The following is a 21,084-nucleotide window of genomic DNA, read 5'->3' as shown; positions in this document are numbered from 1 at the left end:
TCTTTTATAATCTAGTCTGTGTATCTGGCTCCAAGCTAAGGCTCTCCCCTTACATTTTACAGTTGTAATGAAGGCCCCTTTTCTAACAGTTCAGTAACCATAGATCTCTGACAACTGCCTAGTCTCCCTCATGGACTGGGGTGTTTTTTAATTTAAAAGCTTTGTTCATTAAAAAAATAATTATATCAGAATACTCTAAGTCAGTAACTTCTCCCAGATTCCCCAAATGTACAATCACAATGAAAATAAAGTTCCCTCATACACTTTATAAAACCACAAGGAATTTTTCACTCCTCCTTAAAAAGAAACAGTGTTAATATGAGTCCTGTTCTTCCCCACAGAACTTCATCATTATCATTTCTGTCTTAACTCACACAGATGACAACAAAACAATACTTGTTTTTATGGTTTTTGTTTGTTTGTATCTATTTGTGGGTTTTTTGTTGTTTTTCTAGAGTATTATTGGGGGGAAGGAGGGAAAGTATTTTTTAACCATACAATCCATTTCTCCTGATTTAAGAGTCAGACCACTGATGCAAATACTTTGATAGTGACTTTTAATCTGTTCCAAAAGTATTTCTCTATGATGAGATTGTGTTGAAACATGCTTTGAGTTGGGAAAATGATTTTGAGAGGCAGAAAAACTCATGGCACCTCAGAGAACATCACTATCCCTCAGTTTGTTTTCCCCAGGAAATGAACAACTATGCCAATATTAGAAGACAAAAAGTCAAATTGTCCAGTGGTATCCACATCAGATTTTTATATTTTTTTTAGGCAGAAATAATAACATATTCTATTATTTTCATACATAAGTTTGCCTCATTATGCTTGCTTGACATTAGAACTATTTGCTAATAGTAGCCATGTGACAAGGTTAAATGCCAAGCAACGGAATACATTTGAAGACTTCAGCTATGCTGGTTAAGTGAGATTTACTCAGTGTCTCTACGTCCTAATAATTATTTTCTATGAAATTAAACATTTTTAAAATTTTTAAATACTTAGGCTCTTCATAATCACACATACTCTTCAGTGTTTATATTGCTTATTTATTCTTAGCCATTCCATATTGTAAAAAAATCATAGTTTCTTGTTAGCTCTGCTCTTCAGCTCTTACAAAGTGGAAGAATGCAGCAATGTTTGGATTGCTAAATTTGGTGAAAGAGTACATCTTTGCATTTGAATGCTAGAGTTAGGAAATATTTGCATTGCTTCTGTATTCTGTATTAATTGACAAAACAGCACTAAATTTTAAGAATACTGGTTCTACAGCATACTGCTGTTATTTATTATAGAAATATATTCAACCTCACTTAAAGGAGTTGGAGACTAGGTTTTCAAAGAATTATATTCATCCTGGAAAAGTAAAATAGAATAATAAATAAACAGTAAAACTACATTTTTGATCACATGATTCATAAATTATGACATCTTGGAGATCAGTGCCAAGAATAAAGACACAGGCTTCGATATTAAGCCTTTCAACTATTTCTTAGAAAAAAACATTGATATTAACGCAATAATCATCATACATTGTTGGACACGTATCATATATACTGAGGCCCAGAATGAAGTAAGTACAGCAATCACACAGTAAAGGAGAAAAGAAGAATGATTACGTTCTACCTATGACACAATGTAATCGTCCCAGACTGCTCCATTATAAAACAGATTTCATGCTTCACTCACTAATGGGAACCAAAGGCAGTCTGAACTTTGAGATGAATGTAAGATCTCACTCTCCGCACTGAGATCAAAGATGATAAAAAATTCTTTTAAACATAAAGGACTGACACATTCAGACATACATATATACATCAAAATAATCAGTTTTCTAAACAGATGAAAGCAAACAGAATTGCAACTAGATTTATTTATAAACCAGTCTCCTTCTCCATGTTCACTGTGCCCTTCAACCAACTGTCTGAGTTACTAGGCAAATTTATTTTGCCATCACAGAAGAGTGAAGCTCAGTGCAACCTACATCCCTGCAGGGTCTCATTGGGCTCTCTCCATCCATGGGCTGCAAGAGCCTTCCCTCCTTGAACATGCCTAGCTGCTTCCTGGAGATAAACCCTTGCCGTGCTGGTGGAAACTCACCCTGCCCCAGCCGCTCACTACACTCCCGCTTTAGGAAGAAACAACTCAGAGACCTTTTTTTGTAACTTCCCTCCTCTAACAGATGATGAGGAGCAGGATTGTGAACAAGTATTTGTAAACTGCCTGAAAGACCCGCATGCAAAGATTTGGTGAAGCAGTAAACAACAGCAATTTCTCCCTTAACAGCAACAATATCCACCCTGTTTACAGTTAAGTCCTAGTTCTTTAATGTGTTGTTTCCTTTCCATATAGGCTTTCTGTCCTTCAGTTGAATCAATCTTCCTGAATTGCCTGTTGGAGAATCTTACCTTTCGCCCATTTATACATAAGGAAATGTAGTTTCCGGCTGTACACCAGATCCTCCAGACTCACTGCATTGTATGCATAGGGTCAACTCTTACCTCAGGAATAGCTAGACCCTGTCCACACCAGAACTTTTCCCTTTTATGAAAGCTTCTCATGTCTAACTTTCCTCCACTGCCAGTGAGCAGCTAGCTACCCAACAAGAAATGCACTGCCTCTCAACTGCTCTCCAAAGCAGATCTGCTAAAAAGCATCAGAGCCACAAGTCAGTCTATGGATATATCTATATGTGTGTGTGTATACAATAGAGGAAAGAATTGAATTTATACTTGTTTTTAATATTTTGTGTCTTGACATCTATTTCTTCTAATATCTTTTTTTCATGGGCTCTTAACACAAACATTATCTGAATTCCTGTATGCCCTGGAAGAAAAATCACCCACTTCTTTCTTCTTGCCATTACTTCTGCCATTCCTTGTAAACAAACAAACAAACAAAAAATCAAATAAAAATAATTAATCTTATCAGTTAAGATTGCAGAGATATATGATGATTGGAAATTTCTGTAAGGGATGGATAGACAGGAGTTTGTATCTGACCAACAGAAATATAGTGGCAACTCATTTACTTTTCCGTAACTCACAATCCAAAGACAGGCTCTTAGCTATCAAACACTTTGCAGCTGCACTAAAATAGAGCATTTGATGGAACTTTGAATAAAGATACAGAAAGCTAACCTCAAGGACAAACTCTGGAGGAAGAGCTATTACACTAACCCATGATGAATATCCTGTGTTCTATTGCAACGTGTCTGATAGAGTTTGTACCTTAGAGTAAATGTTCTTGCACAGAACTAGCATTTTTCACAGAAGACTGGTTGCGAGTGAGCAGATACGGAAACTAAACATGCACATCTGATGTGTCCTTAAAGTCAAACTGGCAACACTGTTGCAGTAAAGCAATGTGAAGAACTCAATTCTCAGCCCAACAGTTCTCTTAGAACTTAAATAACATTTTAAAAGAACATAATAATTTCCCATACTGAACCATTACAGCAGCATATGTCAGATCACAACTTTGATATTAAACTAAAGCAACGGATGACTACCATTGGATCAGATGACATGAATTTGCACAGCTGTAAAATTTTGGCATCATTCCTAGTAATGTGCTTCCATAACAGTGCTATCAGTACTTAGCAGTCATTTAAACAAAGTTCCATAATCAACTGTGGCTAGCAGAAAGAAAATCCTTTTAAGAACAGGCTGATCCAATCCTTCAGTGATGTTGACTGAATGCCAGCCTTGTGGCACCCCCATCAGCCATGCACGAAATATAGTTGCAGAAATCTGACACACCAATATGTTTCAGAAATTTTAAACAAGAAAACTGTTTACTAAAAAAATCAGCTTCCTTTTTGCTAAGGTTATCAAACAAACTTTAGATGATACAGACTATTCTTCTCCTGTTCAGAGATAATGTCTCCCCATGTTAAGATATACACAAGAGATCATTTACCTCACACCAGTCTGGCTGTTCTGCTGATTGCCACAGAAGCCTGAAAAATCTGAGTTCAGAGTGTTTTGCTGTTAAGCCTTGAAACAAGTGCTGGACAGTCATACTCTTCCACACTTGCATTTAATAGGAAAACATTGTGTTTGTGTGGAGGAAAAATTCCAAATGATTTTACAGACTGACTCTCAATTAGACACGAAGAGTGATATAATCAAATAATGCTATGAGTGTAATGAATGGAATCAGATACTGCCATGAAGTTAGGGAGGATACATAGCGGGGGAATGCAGACTTAGGTCCAACAACTGTGTATCGTGGAGAAAATATGTAATTAAAAAAGACTCAGCTTTTGAGAAAATATATTGAGTGAAAACTGAAGGCACAGTAAAAAGCTGAAATTCTAAATAGAGATAAGGAAAAAAGCTTCCAATCTGAAACATAATAAAAGCCATAGATAATTACTCTGTGTTTCAAAAGGTATCTTTATTTATTTTATTTTATTTTTTTAATTCTAATACCAGTTGTATTAGCCAGCCAAAAATGTTAACCCCACTTGAGGGGAGAAAGCAGGAGACAACATGTAAATAATCTTCTTCTTAGTTCCTAATTTAGAAAATAGTGTATTACTGAAAATAATCCCGGTGGATAGAAATGGAAAGTTCTACTAGATTAGAAATTTCACTACTACCATCCTTGTCCATTTGATGCATTTTAGTGCTTCTTTCACATTAATTTTAAGGGATAAATTTTAAAATCAGCAGAGATTAATGTTAAAATTATATTTACACGCAGAAATTGCCAAGTGGCTGCTTCCAGAATGCATTTTTTTTTTACTTTTCTCGTTGGAAGCTATTTTCTACTTGTAAAGTATGAATAGTTTTGTTTCAGAATTCCGACTTAAATCTCTTGCTACAGTAATCTCTTAGTGTCTTAGTACAATATCTAAACATCTTAAACAGTCCTCTGAGACTGGTTTGACACACACAAGTCTAGAGACTGGTTTTTTTATGACATTTAAAACAATCCCTCAGACAGTTTCTGATGTGATTAATTTACAATGTATTCATCAGTGTGTCCAACTATTTTACAGCTATGCTATGATGGTTTAACCTAGCAATACAACCACAATAGCCACTCACTTTCCCCCTTCCCCAGTCTCCCCCCAATAGGGGAGAGATTAAAAAGTGAAGGGACAAACTTGGATTGAGATAAACACAGTTTAATAAAATAACAAAATACTAATACACTACTAGTAAATATATATAAAAAATAGAAATAAAAGATACTCAAGGCAATTACTCATGAAACTCTGTCCACAATAAGCAATCGGTCCTAGCAAGCCACACCTGGTCCCAAAGACGATCCCAGAGAGAGAAAAGAGGAAAAAGGCAGAAAGGCTCAGATGCCTCTGCAAAATGGCAAAAAGTCTGAAATAAACATCCTGCACCAAAAACTCCCCCGGCTCCAACAAAAAAGAGCAAAGAGATAGCAGAAGAGCCAATCAGAATGTCCAAACTCCCAACTCTCCTTAAATAACTAGCATGACGTTAATGGGATGGAATACTCTTATTGATCAATCTGGATATCAAGCTCTACCACATCTGTGTCCCCATTCCTGGATGCCTCCCACCTGTGGGCAGAGCGCTCAGAGTGTCCTTGGCTCTCAGACCAGAGCAATTAAAAACATTAGTTCTGTGCTGGGGTGTTATCTGCTTGTTCTCAAACTAAGTCCAAATAATGAGCATGCTAGCTATGAAAAAGAAAGGTTTCTAACTGCACTGCATGAAGAAAATTAACCCATTTTCAGTCAAACCAGTACATATACCAGGAAACAAAATGCATTAAATGAGAAGAAAATAAGGGAAAGAAAGGAAAGAATAGCTTCTCACTCCTTTTCAACTTCCTCCTTTGTAATTTTTATTCCCTCCTCCTGTAATGCTCAGTTATCTTCTCAGGACTCCTCTCCCTACATTACCATTTCATTTTATTTGATTTTAATTTAATTTTATTTTATTTTAATATTTTATTTTATTCTTCCTTGCCTGGTTCAGCCCTTTTTTATTTCATTGTTGTGTTAGCTTCCCTTTCAGTACAGAATTGATTGGTTCCCCACAGGTGTGTCAGAAATCAGCAATGAATTGAAGAGATAAACACCCAGAGCCAAAGTTTCTCCAGGCAGAAAGAAAATATGACAATATTTCCAAAAAAAATGACTCATATCCATCCTGATGGAAACACTACTGACATAGTCAGTAGAATTTATTTTAAAAAAAATATAGTAGAAGAAAAGAATCTCTGTCGTGGAAGTCCTGGCAAAAGCCATGGAACTTGTCTGTGCCTCTGTTTTATTTACTCTGATAAGGTCTTGACTTTGCCAAGTCAAACAGATAAACTGTTTTTAACCAAAAGAAAAAAAATAGGAGGAAACACAGTTTGTTTAGGCATTTGCTTTCTAAGAGTCTGGTGGCATTGTCTGTTTTTTAAAAGTGTAGCTTTATACAATTCGGAATCCTCTTATAGCCTGAATATCCAAAGACATTGAAATTTTTTTCTCCAACTCTAATATTTGACCAAATAATTAATCATAAAGAAAAAAAATGTTGCAACAAGAGAAGAAAAACAAAACAAAACAAAAAGACAAAAAGACTATTTCAACTGGAAAGATAGTTAACTAACACATTGTAGGGGATCAACAACCCTAATCTTATATAAAATATTAAAAAACAAAACAAAACAAAACAAACACATACAAATGATTTACAAAGCTGCCTTGCAGTATCAAATAGGAGCTAGTTTTTTAGGAGTTAGTGGACTTAAAACACCTAGTACCCACATCTGAAGAGGTTCTACTTATTAACACAACATGGACCTGTCTTCTGTCCCATTGCTTATTGGAATTATGTCCCGAGGCAGGCTGGAGATATGGATGCCTCCAGAATGCAGTTTCAGAAAATGACAGTTAAACAGCTAGACAGAAATGGCAAGTGAAAGAGGACAGGGAAAAGGAAGACCAGCCTGATATCATGCAGGTACTGTCAAAACCAGAACATAGTCTTCCACCTCCTTGCTTAGACTACTAACAGTACAGAATTAAATTGTTCATAGAGGTTTGTTGTCCACTAAGTTTATTTCTGTTTTACTAGATTGTCTCTCAGCTTACTTAATCCATTTTTCTCCTTTTTTTACACATTTCTTCTTTTATTCCATTAATCTCAGCTGTAGAACCAGTTTTTAAATAATACACGTTCTACACGTTCACAGACACATGTCTGCATGCATAGCATTCCAAGATGTAGTTTCTCTTTTTTTTTTTTTTTTCTTTTTTCTGTAACTTGACGCATTTAATTGAGCTACTGTGAAAGGAACATAAGTACTTTTTGAGTCAACAGAATTAGATTATTTTTACTAAAACAGAATACAATTGTAGCTTACATTTTGAACTTGATGAAAATATAATCCATGCAGCACCATCTTCTCCAAACTAGGATATTAATAATATATTATTATTGTAGTAGATTATAAAAGAAATTAAGGAATCTTTCACTGCAGAAGCCATTTCAATTAGACTGAAAAAAAAAACCAAAAAACAAAAAAACCCAGAGAGAATAAACATGAACCTCCAATGAGTGGAGTTAGGATGGCTTAGAAGAGAATTCCCTCGCATGCTTTGTCTGGGAAACTGTTCCAGAGCGGAAAAACAGATTACATCATATATGTACTGCTAAAATTAAGAAGAAAATAGAAAACTATGGATGGGGCAGCCAGAATCTTTTCACAAGTCAAATGACATATTGAAAAGTACTAACAACACAATCTGCAAACTTATAAACTTGAGTTAAAGATGTAAGGATTATCTGGGATATATGACTGCCACTTCTTGCTTTAATCATTACATCTTGTTGTTATTTTCAAGTTCAATAGTGTTCTAATTCCTTCTACATTTTTAATAAGGTTTCCTGCATGCCTGAAGCTGAGCTATTACACCCTGATTGTTTCTGCATCTATGTTCTTAAATCAGGAGCAGCCACTGAAGGAATTCCTAACTTAAAGCTCTTCTGCCCTGTCATGCTCTTCCAGCTGAAAACTACACACAAACACAGTGTTTCCATGGGGCGCCACTACAGAGTGAGGCTGCAGGGCCAACAGAAATTGCAGATTTACTGAGTAGATTTTGCAGAGTCTCCTCAAGCCCATTGTTCCCAGTTCATGAATTCTTGCTGTTTCACTAGTGATGGCTGTGGATAATAGCCTATTACAATACTAATATACAGAATTATAGAATCATTTTGATTGGAAAAGGCCTTTAAGAGCATTGACTCCGACCATTAGAACATGTCCTTTATAATACCACCTCCATAACAAAATGTCCACCACTACCCTCAGACTAACTGTAGATTAAATTTCAAATGTAAGTTTGAAATGAGATTTTTTTGCAACATCTACACAAATGAGAAAATGAAGCATTAAATAGTTCTACTAAGAAAAACAGAAACCCAGACACTGAACTCTAACTCTTCTTATTTTATCTTGAAGATAAGGATAAATTATTTATTCATTTACTTCTTTTGGTATGAAACTGCAAGGTAGCTCCTAACGTTTCCTTGACCTTCAGTGCCTGGACTTAGAAAAAATCTGAAAATTAAAAATATGTTCTATTTAACTGGTGTAAAAATTGGAATATAAACTTCAGGGAAGGGCCTATGGATTAAAAAGATTTTACATTCTCATCATTGAAAGGACTGCAGTAATGGCCATATCTGACATATAAAAGCTTATAATGGTTGTTATGAAATATTTTCACAAAATTATGAAGCGAGTACAACAAAGTACAATACTAATTTAGTTATCTTTCCTCTAACGCTGTGATTAATGTATAATGCCATCAGTTGTGACGGAGAATCTTGAAACCATTACATATAATTTTTAATGCATTAGAATATTTTTGCAAAGTAAAAGAAAATGTCCATCTTGTGTGGTGAATTGAATGGAACTCACTTTGTTTTCACACGTTATTTCTTTCTGCATATGGGCAAGATTTGTATGATTTTATGACAATTCTAGAAAGAAAATTATTTGCACTTTGTATTTGAACAGAATAACTGGCAAACATCTTCAAACTCCATCAAATGACCTGAAAAATAATTCTTCCTTTCTCATGAGCCCACTAGAATGTGATAGATGATAATAAAAATAATTTTGGGGGGCTTTTTTTTTTTTTTTTCACATCGCACAACATCTACAATGTGATCATCTGCAAGAGAAATTTCATTAGAACTGTCTATCAGTTATGCTCTGTCATATAGGAGATCCAGGCTTCATTCTTAACATTGTAGTCTCTGGACCAGTAATAGGCTGCCTTAGTATGTGATTTGAGCACCAAAACAAGAGATCACAGCAGTCTTCTCATTTTATTGCAGAACTCAGTTTGTAATTTAAACTGTGATGTCTCTAACTCTGGTATTTAATTAACCTGCAAAAGTACTGGGTGTTTTATAGGAGGAGGAAGGAGTCAGAAACAATTTCTGTGGTTCCAAGAAGGATAGGGTAGACGTTGGGTAAATCGTAACTAATATAGTTTCCACATAATGCATATATATATGCACACAACCAAACACACCAAAACACTTTTTCTTTATCCTTATTATGAGCAAGCAGGTATATCTATTTTTTTGATTAGCCAACAAAACCAGATTAACACTCAGTAAGAATGTATATGTTGTTTAAAACGGGAACTGATATATTTTGAATTACTCCAAAGAGGAGTAAAGATTGTCACTTACCCAATGTCCCACTTGGCAATAGCTTGATCTTTCTTTTGCATTAAAGGCCGCCTACACGCAACATTTAGCAGTAAGTAAAAACTGCCTGTTTGTAAAAGCATGGTGGTCATAAGTGCTTTCACAAATACTGGTTAGAGAGTAGCTATAATTTTTAACATAAACCTGTTGATTACAGATGGCCCAGATTAGGTTTCCAGGGAAAATATTTTTCAGTTTTCAGATAAGCATTAGTCATGGACACAATGTTACTAGTCAGATGTGAAAAGTACAAGTAGGAATGTGTAATTGTGGTGTTTCTGTACAAATTCTATCACAGTGCGTAAAATAAATCAACAATAAAATGCTTTCATACACTTTGAAGAAATAGGCAAAGCTAGGAATCACAACTTCAACATTTTACATTCAGGTCCATCTTTGTTCTCTATTAAAATTCCCTTAGCATAGATATTATTTTTCATGTAGTACATCAAAGGATAATGTCTTGCCAAAGGTTTCTTTTAGATTATGACAGACCTTTGGGTTTATTCTGTATTATCCTTATCAGACTCTTTGCAGAGTGTGATTCATCATCACCTATCTCCACGGCGTCCTCTTTTAGATCAGGGCTTCTTACTACAATACTAACTTTGAACCTTGAGAACTCTGCATCCTATATGTGACAGGTGCAGTCGACCCCTTAACCACACTAGCAGTAGTTCAGTAGAGGCTACAAAAGAAAGGTCTGAGCTGTAGCCAGGCCAAGAACTCCTTGTTCCCTGCAAACCCACAAAGGAGCAGAGTGACACAGTGAGCATCAATGCATATGGATCGATCATGCAATTATCACATGAATCATGGGTGGAGTTTCCAAGACTCACTTATCAAGGAACAAAGAAAATTGTAGGTACAAGGAGCATCATGCCTACCTTTGCATAGCATGTGATTTGACTGTGAGCCAACCATTTTATTCCATAAATATGACAGCCTAAGTGAGCTGCCTTTGAGCTCTCCCTGCTAGGCAGTGTTGGCTGATCTCCCCTTGGGCTGGGGTACCTCTCAAGGTTCCTCCTCAAGGCAGAGAGATCTTTTACCAATGGCAGATCTTTGATAAGCAACCAGTATCATGCATAACCCTCTAGTATGGTAACTTTAATATGTGATTTAATAACCTTTGGATCTTTAGACATAAAAAGCTGTCCGAGACTGAGACTAAGTTTGGACTTAGCTGCACCTAGGCTCTGTAAGAGTTTATAAAGCAAGGGGGTCCACTCTGAACCTCATGGCTCAACAGAAGGGTCTTCCTTCCCCTTTTGCATCTCTAGTTCCTGTGTTAATCATTCTATAATAACTTGATTCTAACTCAGTTTTCCTTTCTATATTCCATGCAGTAATTAATCAGGTGAACCTTGCCATCAAGCTTATTGAGCCTTGGTAAACCACTGTTAAACTTTGTTAATTTCCACACAATTTATTGAACTCTGTCAAATTATTATTTTACCCCAATGAAACACATGGCTGCTTCTCTCTCTTGAGGTGCATTCTACTCATCTGTGATACAACAAGAGATATCTACCCCCTCAACCTAGCAGAAATTCCTTCTCAGATTTACAGAATAGAAGCATACTGTTCAGTAGGTTCTTCCTCCTGTGTGCTATTACATACTAGAAACCTCCAAATAGATTTTGATAAGAACTAAGAACATTATTTACCTGGCACAGGACCCTGAAAACTCACAGTAAGGGCAGTTAAGGAATAAAATAGATGAAAAGACATTCTGAGATTATATATATATATATGATTCTTTTTTTTCCAAACCTAAATTGTCTTAAAATGTTTCTCTTCAGTTGCCAATGTACAAAGTAGTTTAACTTGGCAGAACTTCTGCTTGGAAGAACACAGTGTCCTGAAGCTGATTTTCTTAAGCAAAGCCTTCCTTTTAGCTTCCAGCCTACAAGGTATCCACCATTCCTATACCAATATGTTAAATCAAGAGAACATATATAAACAGAAAGGAAAAGGGTGTAATTTCCTGTTGATAAACGAGTTTGAGTTTAAATAAATATAACTGGTTACTCTACAGGGACTCTAATTGTCATACAAATTACAGTAACCTCTGATTTTGATGTTTCTATTTTTTTAAACCAAAATCCTCAGACTTCTTCCTGCAAGTTACTCTGTTAACAGCAGTTTCATTTCATTTTGCACATAGTGATACAGCTCTGATTATAGATATTATAGATAGCTAAATATATTTCATATTTATGTCTAGGAGCACCAGAACAACCGAACTGGAAACTACTAGCTTTGAAATAAAGATGCATTTTCTTAATGACAGTTATAAAAAACAAAACAAGCAAACAAACAAAAAAGAACATAACAAACTTTTCAGCTTTGTCTAATAAATTCAGTGATAACTGAAACTCCTTGCAAAACTTTTTCTGCATTGTGAAATACATCTTGCAATATAATAGACATATTTAAAAACAGCAGTAGAAGGAATGATGTTAAATTTGCATTAAAATTAAAAACACCCTTTTTTTACTAGTATGTTGCTTACATAAAATATAATGAAAACTATTCTATTATTCATTAATGATCCATAATTGCTTAATTATTCTCTTTAAAGTGATTGTGGTTTGGACCATCACCACAGAATATCATAAGAATTTTAACAAACTTCTGATGTTTAAAGCCACACTAAAAATGAGCTATATCCAAGTACAGAAAAAAAAAACCCAATATTTTATTTATAATCTTTGTTTAATATTTGAACTACAAATTCTGGTTCTAGAATTGTTTAAAAGATATGGGATTTATAGGTTTTCACAAGTAAATTAATTTTTTATTTTGTTTGGGTTTTACCTTTTTTAAAAAAGAATTCCTTCAATTTTTTTCACAGAACAGTGCTTTCAATAAATACAGAGCAAATCATTCCATGGGAAAAAAGTTGTGTTTTTTTTTTTTTCTCTCACTTGTAAAATTACTGTTAATATTCCATTCCTTGTTGAATAATTTCAAAAAGGACATGAGAAAACAAAAGGAAAAAAAAAAGAGAAAAAGTGACAAAATAGACCAAATCTCACCACTAGAATTCACCATAAAAATTCCCAACTTGTAACAGAACTCTTACAAAATTTCCTAGACCAGTTTCTTTAGAGAATCAAGATCTCCTATGTAAAATATGGCAAATGGGAATCAGAGTGGTTTGGGGAAGAAAAATGGAACAAGAAGAGTAAATAAGTGCAGCAAAACCAGGTTGAGGAACACACATAATTTTGTCTGCTTTAGATCACAATAGAATTTTTAATAAATAAATTTCTTTTTCTTTGTAAAGACATGTTTTTGAAACAGTAGATTTAGCCCAGTCATTTGTATCATTTGTTTTATAAACCATCTTTTGTTGTCCCACCCACACCCCATAATGTCATAAATGTTTTAGATTTGAGTCTCTTGTACATTGTCTTTTGAGTTCATTCGGATCAATAACGGTTCATGCACTGAACTGTGTATTGAATTTATTGTGTTAACTGTTGTTGTGTGGTTGAAAGGAGACTTATAAGAGTTGTAGTGATTTAGGTGCTCATGCTCTATTGCTGGCATGGGCAAGTGACTCTCTAAAGGTGTGTCACCTGTAAGCTCATCATCCACATTAATGATCTCTACAGTCCGTGTTGGAGCATGATGGTTCTGCCGGTGATGCTGCTTCCTCATTTTGTAGAAAATTACCAGCATCACAGCAGCCATGAGAGTGATAGCCACAAAACAACCAATTATGATTTTGGTAGTCTTCATAACCTCATCTATTCCTGGGATCCCATTATTTGCATCCGTCACAGGAATGGTGAACGTTTTTTCTGTTGATCTTGTGCTCTGTGGAGTGAGTGAGGTTGTCATGTTAGTGGTCTCCCAGTTGGTAACTGGTGTGGGCCCAACCTGCTCTGTGGTCTGTGCCTCATCCTGAGAAGGTTCCACAGTCTCTACTGTGACAGTTGAAAAGTACGTGTAACCAGGGTTATCCAGAGCAGTCACATTCAGTGTGGCAGAAGCTGTGGTATTCCCAACAGAGTTACTCACCATGCATGTATACAGACCTGTGTCTTGCACAGTTACCTTTGTAAAATTCAATGTGCCATCACTGAGCACAGCAATTCGAACTCTGTATGCCCCATGTGTCATAACAGATCCATTTGGAGTAATCCAAGACACAGAGGTCAAGGAGGTTGATGCTCGGCATTTCATCTCTGCCGCCATGCCTTCTGTGACATTGAGGTCTGCTGGTGGCTCCACTATGACTGGAGCATAACACGTGAAGTAATTCAGGTCCAGCTCACCAATGTACCTTCCCTTTAAACTGGGAGGTGTGTGGCAACGGGCACAGCATGCAGTGTTGGAGGGTGCCTTGTCTTTAATCCACCAGCTGAGCCAAAGGATATCGCAGTTGCAGTTCCAAGGATTGTGATGCAAGTGGATCCTTTCTAGGCGGAGTGGTGTGAAGAGGTCATGAGGCAGTAGTGTTAGATTGTTGTGTGCCAGATTGATCTCTACAAGTGACTGAAGGTTATCAAAAGCATTCCTTTCTATCACTTGGATCTGGGACTGGATCATCCACAATTTCTGAAGATGCATTAACCCTTGGAAAGAACCTGGCCGTATGGCAGTCAGGTGATTCCCAGAAAGATCTAACTCATCCAGTTTTACAAGTGGGGTGAGGTTTGGAATCTCTCGAAGATTGCACATGGCAAGGTTCAAATACCTCAAGTTGGACAGACCTTCAAAGGCACCTTCTGAAATGTATGAAAGCCTTTTCAGTTCCCCCAGATCCAACCTCCGGAGAGAAGGGATTCTGTTAAAAGCATAAGAAGGGATGCTCTCAATGGGGTTGTTTCTCAACCACAGTTCCTTCAGTTTTGACAGGTATACAAAAGCTCCATTTGGGATAGTGGTCAGACGATTGTCAAAGAGCTCCAAAGTGTTGAGGTTGGCTAGACCATTGAAAGCCCCTATTTCAATTGTTCTGATGTGATTCCTACTGAGCTGCAGGATTTCTAGGTGCCTCAGATGTTTGAAGCTATTAACTTTAATGATTTGAATCTGGTTCTCATGGAGATTGAGTAACCGGGTGTTGGTGGAGATACCGTCTGGCACGTCTCTCAGATTTTTCCGTACGCAAATCACTTTACTGAACTGGTTGCTGCAGGAGCAGACAGAAGGGCAAGTTTGAGCCCTCACTAGACCAGCCACCACAAGAAGCTGAAGAGCCAACAGCACTACAAGCAGTGGGTCAAATAGGGCCCTGTTAAACCTAGGACCTATCATTATCTGCTGTGGATGTAAGGTCATCTTGTTCAACATTCATAGTTCAATTGGTGTTGGTCCTTCTGGAGTTTGAATACTCTGAAAAAAAAAAAAAAAAACAAAACAAAACAGGAAAGAGGAGAACATTAAATTAATCTCAAATATTTAAGTGAGCTCTCTAAACGAAGACTTCTCAAGTCCCTTCAGACAACTCTACCAATTTCATGAAACTCTGTAGCAAAAATAGCTATAGACATTTTAATCTTTTGTTTCCTGTACAGCTGTGTAAGTCAGCTGTAATTGGCAATGAGAGAAGAAAAAGCCAGGCACTAGCTTTTCCTGCTCATTCCAGTGTATGACACATGTAGTTGGACGGCAGATAACAAGTTCAACCACAGTGGATACCTAAAATAAATGTTCTAACTCATGGGAAGAGTTGAAAGAAGTGATAAGGGCCTAAAAAGGCAAAAATGAGTAATATAGGAATCATCAGAATATTCAATGTGTTAATCTTTTTGACACATTATGAGACAAAAGTTAATGTGAAGAGCAAGTGGAGACTCCTGTTTTGTATGGGTGAAAATCTTTGTCTATACAAACGTGATTCCTGAATCAGAGTTTAACTAGAACTCTTTAAGACTGAATGTAGTAGGTCATGTAAATGTCAGGGCCCGATCTCGCCTATTTCAGAATGAAAAAATAAAATACAAACCAAACACACTGAGCATCATTTCTTCCCTACTATTAAAGAGCATCTTCCAATTTATGATATTTCTTCCTCAATTCTTTTGTTTGGCATCAGCAACAGAGAAACACTCATTAGTAAATGTATGCTGAACACAGAAATAAGAATACCCATTTAAATGCTGAAAAATATCTCTGTAGTTTCAAGGTTGCCAGTTCCACTGGCAACTTTAAAAAATCCTATAGATCTTATTTAAGGGGTAAAAAAAGACCCTTATACTAGAAATTATCATTACCATTTTAAGAATTTTAGTACTGATTCCTTTGTGGTAGTTTTGTGAACTGAGGTAGTATTGTGAACTAAGGCCCCAGCCCTCAGTTCATTTTCAATCTGCTGCTCAGTGTAAGGTCCCTCTACTGTAGAGATTAACGAAATTTCCTGTATATCAGCCAAAAGTGAAGTTTTTTAAATTACAGCAAGCTTAAAGCATATTTATAACCTAGAGCACTCAGATGCATAATACATGTATTAAGTAAAACAAAATATTATAAGGCAATGGTTTTCCACTCCATGCTCTGAATGGTTTCATTTTGTGTAAAAAACAAAACAACAGCAAAAAACAAACACACAAAACAAACAAACAAAACCAAAAAACCAAACCAACAGAAAAGAACCCCACACTGACTTTATTTAAAATAATACAGAAAAAAAGATGTTAACTTGCATCTCACAGCAATTCATTTAATGAAATGTATTCAGACAGTGGGTTTTGAGAATTAATCTCTGCATTTTTAAAAAACTTGTTAGAATGGTTCAGAACTAGCAAGTGTTCTCATCTCACTTTTAATAATTTACTGCAGAGAAAGCCAATATAATGGTTAAAAACCTGTGACTGGTTATTGGATAGTCTGGGCTGTATCTGTTTGTTTGATCTGCTCTGTAGGTGCTATTTATAAAACATCATTCTTGTTATGAAAGATTCATGAAACTAATGTGTTTTGCAACCTTGAGCAAGTTAACTCAACTTCTCTGTGGCTTACACTTTCAACATGTGACTCTGGAGAACCCTGTGCTAGATTTTACTGCTCTCCATCTCTTCCCTCTTCTTGAACATCGACTTCATGGGTTTAGGGTAATGTACTAGACTAGATGAGGGGTGGCTGCTGTACACATCTTTCTTTTTACTGCAGGCTTACAAGGTCATTATCACTTCAGAGTTGCTGAACACACTATAGGGAGAAACACTCTCAGACTGTGGCAGTTGCACATCCTCCCATGAGATCTGGAGCTTTCAATGTGGCTGCTGATGGCTCTTTAGCACCTTTTGTGCCCCACCATGCCTGTCCTCACATACACACCCAGGGTGTTGCCAAGGTGCTGACAGTCACATCTTACCTCATCCCATTCACCTCTCCCCTCTGTTGGACAGAGGGGTAGGACCATCTATCAGTAGACAGGGTCCGCAACTAAGGGGGTGCCCAGAGAAGCTGAGAAGCTTCTCAACTGTGTTTTTAATGACCACAGAGAGATCTGACCAGGCTATAAAATTTGACCTCTGATGAAGATCTCCTTTGAGTGGTCTTCTCAGAGCAGCAGGTATGAAGCAGAGGCCTTGACTTAAATTGGGACAACGTCTAAGGAGATTTCGTGGGACTGAGTGCCCTCACCTCCTCTTCGGTGAGTGATTTCCCTTCTGGATATATCCCTGAGTGAGCCTTTGCCCACCCTTGGCAAGCGATTATTTTCTGCTGGGTACCACTGAGTGAAAGAGGTCTCTTGTTCCCTTTTCTCTGGAGCTTCTTGCCCGCCTAATGACTTTTAGGGTGCTTCTGTGATACAAACTAATCACTAAATTTCAAGTTATTTCACATCAAAAATCCAACTGTAGCAAAACTATCTGCAAGAAGCAGGTAAAAAGGACCTGGCTCCTGTCTTTCTTACAGTGTCATGAAGAAGAATCTGCCCATTGTGGTCAAAAGAATTACATCAATTAGTTTAATATCAATTTCAGGTTCCTTAGTTAAGATCTGTGAGCCATGAATTTTGCTGCTGAATAGTAATTAACCATCTTCTTTGATAGTTAATGTGATTGTATTAGCATTTCTGTTTGTCACAAGTTGTTTCTTTTTAATTCAGTGGATTTGTCTTGTCTTTCACATTTTTTAAAAGTTCTTCTAAAATATATGCCCTGAGGACTTGGACTGAATAATGAATTCAATTAACAAGTAATAAAAAAGATACAGAAACACATTAAACCCATTATTTTACCATTGCACTGGTGCAATGTTATTGTCTTCACTGGAACTGAGATGGGAACTCAGCCCACTACATCCAGCTTCAGAGCTGCCAGTTATAGTTGTAAGGCTGGTGTGGCACTGGGAGCACATGTAGCTTGTAGAGATACAGGAATCTCCTGTGTTTTATCTCAGATCCATTCGCTATAATATTAAAGGCCAGCTTTGCAAGATGCCATATCTACCTATATTTTTTGCTACTTCCTGCTCTCCTTCCTCTATCCTGGACAGCCTGAAGGAACAGGAGAAAAAAATGGGATTTGTAGAACAAGAAAGGGTAGAAAAGCAACAAAGGTCATGAAGTGCCCTCAACATCAGTCACTGTATGCATAAACTCCCTTCAGTAGCTTCTTTGTCAGCCCCATAAAGCTGATGCTGCCAAACTGTACTGCGAGCACTCTAAAGCACTTTCCTCCTGTTCTAACTTCTTGTGCGCGATGGTATCTACCACCATTCCCTTAATCTACTCCTTTATCCAGTAAATCTTCCCTTTCCATTACTACACATACACTACATGGGTAAACAAATAATAATAATTTTTTAAAAAGTACTTGAATGCAGCATTTCATTACAACAAATCATCCAGTTATGTGACTGATTAGCAAAATTTGTTCAACCCAAACCAAAATGTTTCCATGTCTCTGTTGCAAAACATTTTTTTTTTAAAATGTTGTTTTATCTTCTTAAAATAAATTTCCTATATTCCTCCCATTTTTGGTAATTGACTCATACAAAGAATTAGTCACAAAGAAGAGTTCTTTACTTGTGCTGAAGTCCAAAATTACCTGTGGCTTTTATGTTTACTTTTTTCCCCTGTCCTGTGCTAGGAATGTCTCAATGAAACACATGCCTCTATCAAAGACCCTTAGGGAATTCTGCAACCCTCAGGCTTCTGCAAAATTCAGATCTCTGTAATTTCAAATATAAGATGTGTCACTGGCTATTAGCTGCTCTGAGTGCATATTTTTGAAGACAAGATCACCATTTTGTGAGATGTGGATGGAAAGTTCTAAATAAGCTTTCACATGTATTAGTGCATCTGATTTTTCTGTGCCTAAGCTGTGTCTTGTTTAGTTTATAAGTACAGAAGTCTACATTGCCATTCCTCTGGAATGTTTTCTGGGAGACAGTAAGAGCAAAACCTAGCACTTGTAGCCACCATTTTATTTAACTTTGGATTTATTTATATTACTAAACTTTTTTCCTCTTGTTTGGCAATACAGTAAGAAAAATGAAGTATTTAGTATAAGATGACATTAACTGGGCTTGCTGTTCCTAAAGTACAGGGGACCTGATGATTCAAAAAAAGCCACCATGACCAGCAGAAACTGTGCTAGGCAACGCCTTGCAAGTCCTCACTTCCAAGCAGTGAGCTTTCTATCAGGCTAACAAACTGCAGCCAGATTCCTAGTGGCAGTAGGAATGTACTAAAGGTCCTTCCTTTTATGGTTTTCCACAGCTCAGAGATTAACTGTTCAGGAAGTATTGGTGCAGTCATTTCACATGAGGGTAATTAAAAATCATAAATACCCTGGAAATACCCTTGGAAAAAAAAAAAAATAGCCAACACAAAAACACAATGGAAAATTCATTTGAAGCCTTGAGGAACATTATGGAAATACTTTAATGGGCTTTAGGTAAAGACCCATCTGGAACTCTGTACTAGAGTAATTTGCTATTCAATATCTGTCTGTTATGCTAGAGACACATTAAGGTTTAGCTTTATAAATCCACACATGAAACACAGGCTATCAATCAGCTTCTTTAGTCTCTGTTGACAAGTCTTTGCCTTCTAAGCAATCTTTTTTTTCCCCTTCTTTTTTTTAGTACCAAAATATCTACTGTCAATTCAATAACACTAGTGCCCTCTGCTGTATAAATTTAAAATGTGGTTTAAATTGCTAAGAATTTGCTTACTGCATGGTCAGTTCCCCAGATGCCGTATAATTGTTAATTGTATTTCCAAATATTACCTAAAGTCTGTCTGTGGCATTGCTCTAATTACCAAACCATATATGATCTGTTAGTACAGCAATATATATTCACTTTATGGCCATGGAGACATATATATACAGATATGGAGAGTTATTTGGAAATGACAATCTACCTCTGCAGATAAGCACAGTTCAGCTTTCCTTATGGAAAGCTTGAAGGATGAGGTAGTTATGCTACTGAAAGGTAACTTTGCCAAATACGTATGCAAAGATGTCTTCCTTATGGGCATTGTAATGGAAGCCACAACTTGTTTTTCTATTTTTTTGTAATTAGGATTTAGGCCTGATGTGCTTTGATCTGTCTTTGATATTTTACCAGGAGAAAGTGGCTATACTCACTCTGATCTCTGAAGGATTTAACTGTAAAGGTGAAACATTACAAAAGACAACTCCTACACATTTTCCAAAGATCTATCTAGTGAGGTGTGGCAGGTGGAAAAGGTATTTTCCCAAGCTCCAGTGATCCTTAGGTGGATCACTGGTAGTTTGAATTGTTGTTAGCAACTCATACTTAGCTTTCTGTCTAGTCTGTGGACCTATGAATAGCTGTTTCAGCAGTGGAGTGGTGTAGGGCAAAGGCCATGGCTTTGTCCCAGTATATGGTTTCTGATACAGTATGATTTAACACATTTTGATTAATGCTGTACATCTACCACTAAAAAAAAAGAGATGTGATGCTATGTATCATTGCATTGAAAATTTATAAATAATCTATCTGATATTGATCAGGTGATTAAACTATCACAGTAAGATTAAGTCATCACAATTATATCACAGTTACTAAAGCATAGCTAAATCAGCACAACTCTTCCTCAGCTGTGTGCCAGAAAATTTCAGGATGGGGATCATTCATATCACTTTTTACACCCTTTTTCAAGTTGAGAAATATGTGGATGCATTCAGAAAATGTACCTTCAATTCATATAGCACAGTTATGTATGCTGTACATCATGCTGTTTTAAATAGGCTTTGAGGGAAAAATCCTTTGCAAAGTTATCTGCATTTTTTTAGTAAACAAGATACTCTGCAGCTGCAAATTGAATAGTGGATTTCCAAACCTATTAAGAGGAGCTAGGTGCATCAAGTAGCTAATTATGCTGGGAAGTCTCTTCCAGGAGTATCAGCACTGGAATATT

At 36.5% G+C, this 21,084-nt stretch overlaps 1 protein-coding gene across 1 annotated transcript; it reads right to left on the bottom strand.

Moving 5' to 3' along the window:
• Nucleotides 1-13,115: 13,115 nt before the first annotated feature.
• Nucleotides 13,116-15,191, bottom strand: LRRC4C (leucine rich repeat containing 4C; the record flags this gene model as incomplete). The annotated part of the gene is made up of 1 exon (XM_080344641.1): nucleotides 13,116-15,191. Exon 1 carries the CDS (start codon nucleotides 15,030-15,032, stop codon nucleotides 13,116-13,118), a length of 1,917 nt encoding a protein of 638 aa, XP_080200767.1. The 5' UTR covers nucleotides 15,033-15,191.
• Nucleotides 15,192-21,084: the final 5,893 nt, after the last annotated feature.

This window comes from Nesoenas mayeri (genome assembly GCF_963082525.1).
Source record: "Nesoenas mayeri genome assembly, chromosome: 5".
Taxonomy (NCBI): domain Eukaryota; kingdom Metazoa; phylum Chordata; class Aves; order Columbiformes; family Columbidae; genus Nesoenas; species Nesoenas mayeri.
This window is presented reverse-complemented; position numbering and strand designations above follow the sequence as displayed.